Here is a 4,468-nt window from a genome sequence, read left to right as displayed (position 1 = left end):
AACTCCTAAACAAAGATGTTTAATTCCTTTCTTTTACAATCAATCCACTCTAGTTTGTTATATTTTTCATTTCATTTTTTTTTTCCCTTTATAATCAATTCGTTTTTTTTTTTCTTTTTTTGCATAATTCCAACCTACTAGAGTGGTTTCCCCCCAAATATGAGTGTTCAGGACCATTGTTTCAAGCACATTAAATAATTACAGGAAAAAATCCTTTGAGGGTACATTAACCTAGTTATGCAATGTAAAATGACAGAGATATTGTCCCTTGAATTGAACGGTCTCCACCATCAGCCATGATTTCCCAATAGCCAGAAATTTGCTAACAAAAGATCAATAAGATGGGGACACATTGTCCTTTGGAAAAATGTAAGGGCATTGCAGGAAGAAACTAACGGGTGATCAATCTGTGGTTCAGATTATGAAGTAGCAAGCACAAACAGGACCTTATCTCATTTATCTTTCATGTACCATTCTCACCACACGTTCCATTAACTCGCTTGCAACCATTAATTTTTATAACCAAAAAGCAATTAAAAAGTGACTATATTAACTGAAAAAAAACGAACTGAACTCTATAAAACTGAGGAAATTGGTCACATAGCTTTAGTTGCAGCCATGGCCAGCCATGCAGCTCTAGCTTCTTCAAGAATTCCAACCAACACAAGGCTTCCCTCTAAGAATTTCCACTCTTTCCCAACCCAATGCTCCTCTAAGGTAGTGTCCCTCTGCATAAGTTCATCCTGTTCATGTTAGAAGATGTTTTAGTGGCTTTCTTGTTTATTGGGATTGTTAATTCATTTTGGTTGTACAGAGGCTGGAAGTAGCTGAGTTCTCTGGGCTAAGATCCAGTACATGTTTGACCTACTCCAAGAATGCTAGAGGGGCATCCTTCTTTGATGTTGTGGCTGCCCAACTTACTCCCAAGGTTATCTTCTCTTCCTTCTTGGATTGATATTTCTTTAAAGGGTAAAATAGACTAGACTATGGAAGTATGGATTGATATATGTTAAAGAGGATAACAGAGATTATATGTTGTTTTGCTTTAGCAATCCAATGATAAATCCGAAACATATCAAACATGCCTCTAAAACTTTGTTAGAAGAGAAAAGAGGAAAGGAAAAAAAAATAAAAATAAACTTTGCCTTAAACAAATTTATAAGCCACACAGATGGTTCCTCCTAGTTAGCAAGCTTTTATTCAAAGGGTGTAAAACAAAATCAAGTTGAGCCAAAGGATATGCTGCTTGACTAGCCAGTAGCCACTTATCAAATTAATCTTGTGTCAACTTCTGGTATCTTGCTTTGTTTTACAACCTCAAACCTTCTATGTGATTTGCAACATTAACAAAAACTAACATTTTTCATAAGCTTAAACCTAAGAGGCACTCTTATTAACTCAAGACCTTCACTGAAGAGTTTTATACTTCATAACGAATTTTCAATTTACAAACTAGCAATTATCAATTAGAATAGCCATGCCACAAATGAGAATTTATTAAAAATTTAATGTAACGCTTTTAATTTCTGAAAAAAAAAATAGAATGTATGCATATGCCAGTAACTTCCAATAGAACCTTCAGTTCAATTTTTTTTTTTTTTTTTTTTTAAATTTTTATGATTTTATAATTAGATTTATCTAAGAAGAAAAAAAGGTTACATGGGAGGTAGACAAGACATACATAAATGAAAAGAACAAAACATACAAATTTTCAGAATTTATAGCTTTATAGCTATGGGGTTCTAAGATGACTATTTAAGTATTCACTGAATATTGTCACTGATAATTACTTTGCACATATTCCTGAAATTAGACAACAGGATCAGCTCCAGTTAGGGGAGAAACAGTGGCCAAACTGAAGGTAGCAATCAACGGATTTGGACGTATTGGCAGGAACTTCCTCCGATGCTGGCATGGGCGCAAAAACTCACCCCTTGATGTTATCGTTGTCAATGACAGTGGTGGTGTCAAGAATGTAAGATACTTTATTTATGAGCTCTGAATTACCATGCTTTTAACTTGGTTAATGTTAATATGTTTCATTGATCATTGCCAATACAGGCTTCACATCTGCTAAAGTATGACTCTATGCTGGGGACATTCAAAGCAGATGTGAAAATACTAGACGACACCACCATAACCGTTGATGGTAAGCCCGTCAAGGTTGTCTCCAACAGGGACCCTCTCAAGCTCCCTTGGGCTGAACTTGGCATTGACATTGTTATTGAGGTAAGTCCCGTCCTTTCATTCTTCAACTATCAGAGTCTCCTCAAGTGCAAGATAGCATAAGAAATTTTGTAATTCATGGAAAAAAAAAATTCCCAAGTTGGCTCTATTTTGGACAGACCTTATAAGATTATTGATTAATTTTCCCTACAGGGAACAGGAGTGTTTGTGGATGGTCCCGGTGCTGGGAAACACATCCAAGCTGGTGCCAAGAAAGTTATCATCACTGCTCCAGCAAAAGGTGCTGACATTCCAACCTATGTTCTTGGGGTAAATGAAAAGGATTACTCGCACGAGGTTGCTAATATTGTTAGGTCAGTGTTCCCATATAGTCTAATTAACATGCTAACCAAACAATTATGAATGTGCTTGAGCTACTTAATTTCTTATACACGTTACCTCTTATAATGGTATATTCTAAATGGTGGTCAAATATTTTCCTTCTGCAGCAATGCTTCGTGTACCACTAACTGCCTGGCTCCTTTTGTGAAAGTCTTGGATGAAGAATTCAGTAAGGATTCGTAAAATTTTGCAGCATTAATCAAATAAGGGCTTCTGGGACTAAATGTTTGCGCACATGAATATGAGACTGAAATTGTGCTTGCCATAACACATGCTTCAATTTTCTTTCAGCATTAGAGAGGCTTTTGAGAAAATACATCTAATTATTTCTTATTTTGCAGGCATTGTCAAGGGAACCATGACAACCACTCATTCCTACACTGGAGACCAGGTAAACCATCAAACACAGATTTTTTCTCCTCATGTAGGGTCATATCTTCATTTTGTTTTCATTGAGTACAACATTCCAACAATTTAAAGAGATCAAATAATGTGCTCTTACAATAATTAAAAAAAAAAAAAAAATTCCTATAAAAATGCTCAATGTTATAATGATTTCAAATAAAGGTACTTAAAAAGTTATAGCCTACGTTGTGTATCTTCAGAGGCTCTTGGATGCTTCACACAGAGACTTGAGGCGAGCCAGGGCTGCAGCATTGAACATAGTACCAACAAGCACTGGTGCAGCCAAGGCCGTGTCTCTAGTGCTACCCCAGCTCAAGGGCAAGCTCAATGGCATTGCACTCCGTGTGCCTACTCCTAATGTGTCCGTTGTTGACCTTGTTATAAACGTTGCGAAGAAGGGCATTTCAGCAGAAGATGTCAATGGAGCCTTTAGAAAAGCAGCTGAGGGGCCACTGAAGGGCATATTGGATGTGTGTGATGTCCCTCTTGTTTCAGTAGACTTCCGGTGCACAGATGTTTCTTCTACCATTGACTCTTCATTGACAATGGTCATGGGTGATGATATGGTCAAGGTGGTTGCTTGGTACGACAATGAATGGGGATACAGGTGAGGATACTGAATCATATGGATTCATACTTTAACTAGATTTTCTATTAGTTAGTACTTAGAAGTGCTCATTTATAGAAGGTAAAAGAATCCAAGAATGCTTGACTATTCGTTCAGTGTAACTTTGATTATGACCTGACTTTGGTTTTGTTTGCAGCCAAAGGGTCGTTGATCTGGCTCATTTGGTAGCATTAAGGTGGCCAGGTTCAGCTTTTGCAGGTAGCGGAGACCCATTAGAGGACTTCTGCAAGGCAAACCCAGCTGACGAGGAGTGCAGAGTCTATGAAGCTTAGATTGCTGCATCTTTTTGGCTAATTGTATAGGATCAAGGCTTTCAATGCTCATTATCTTCATATGTTTATTTTGTAATGACATTTGAGGAGAGGAACAAAATTATCAAAGAATAACATTTCAAGCAATTTCTCTAAAGTGGCAATGGTCTATCAAAATATTGATTGTCAGTATGAGTTATGTGAAACAATAATTCATTAATTAAAAAAGCTAGCCTGTTTTTTAATGATCTATATCTAAGGCTATATTTATTATCAATTGAATATAAAAGTCACGAACAGGTAGTTGCATCTTCTAAGAAAGTGAATACCGACATCCCTGTCTAAGCCAAAGCTATCCTATTGGCCATCTAGCTGGCTAGTCAAATGCAGTTTAGGCACGCGGTGTTAAAAGGTGACTCCAGAAGCTGCATAGAGGCAGTGAACAACAGAGATGCAGTCGTGCCTTGGAGGCTTGCTAGTTTTGTTGCTGATATTAGTCCATTTTTTGTTAATTTTAATCAGCTGGAGTTCAATTGGATCTATAGAAATGCAAATAAAGCAGCCCATTTCCTGGCTAGGTGGTATTTGTCCAATTCTTTCCCAGGTTTTTTGTTGG

The 4,468-nt window shown here is 37.1% G+C and overlaps 1 protein-coding gene across 1 annotated transcript; it reads left to right on the top strand.

The window, feature by feature from the left end:
• The first annotated feature begins 476 nt into the window (after positions 1–476).
• Positions 477–4,041, top strand: LOC115974679 (glyceraldehyde-3-phosphate dehydrogenase B, chloroplastic). The gene is made up of 9 exons (XM_031095146.1): positions 477–717; positions 815–928; positions 1,814–1,975; positions 2,062–2,229; positions 2,380–2,540; positions 2,676–2,737; positions 2,910–2,959; positions 3,174–3,580; positions 3,738–4,041. Exons 1-9 carry the CDS (start codon positions 619–621, stop codon positions 3,871–3,873), a joined length of 1,359 nt encoding a protein of 452 aa, XP_030951006.1. The 5' UTR covers positions 477–618; the 3' UTR covers positions 3,874–4,041.
• Positions 4,042–4,468: the final 427 nt, after the last annotated feature.

Source organism: Quercus lobata, chromosome 2, assembly GCF_001633185.2.
Source record: "Quercus lobata isolate SW786 chromosome 2, ValleyOak3.0 Primary Assembly, whole genome shotgun sequence".
NCBI lineage: Eukaryota > Viridiplantae > Streptophyta > Magnoliopsida > Fagales > Fagaceae > Quercus > Quercus lobata.
Note: the sequence above shows the minus strand (reverse complement) of the source record. Positions and strands in the feature narration are given on the sequence as shown.

Excerpts from the sequence above, each read along its gene's own strand:
- LOC115974679 (XM_031095146.1), top strand. The coding sequence starts at position 619 with ATGGCCAGCCATGCAGCTCTAGCTTCTTCAAGAATTCCAACCAACACA. Across the intron at positions 929-1,813 it reads CTGCCCAACTTACTCCCAAG|ACAACAGGATCAGCTCCAGT; the intron begins GTTATCTTCTCT and ends TCCTGAAATTAG. Across the intron at positions 2,960-3,173 it reads ATTCCTACACTGGAGACCAG|AGGCTCTTGGATGCTTCACA; the intron begins GTAAACCATCAA and ends GTGTATCTTCAG.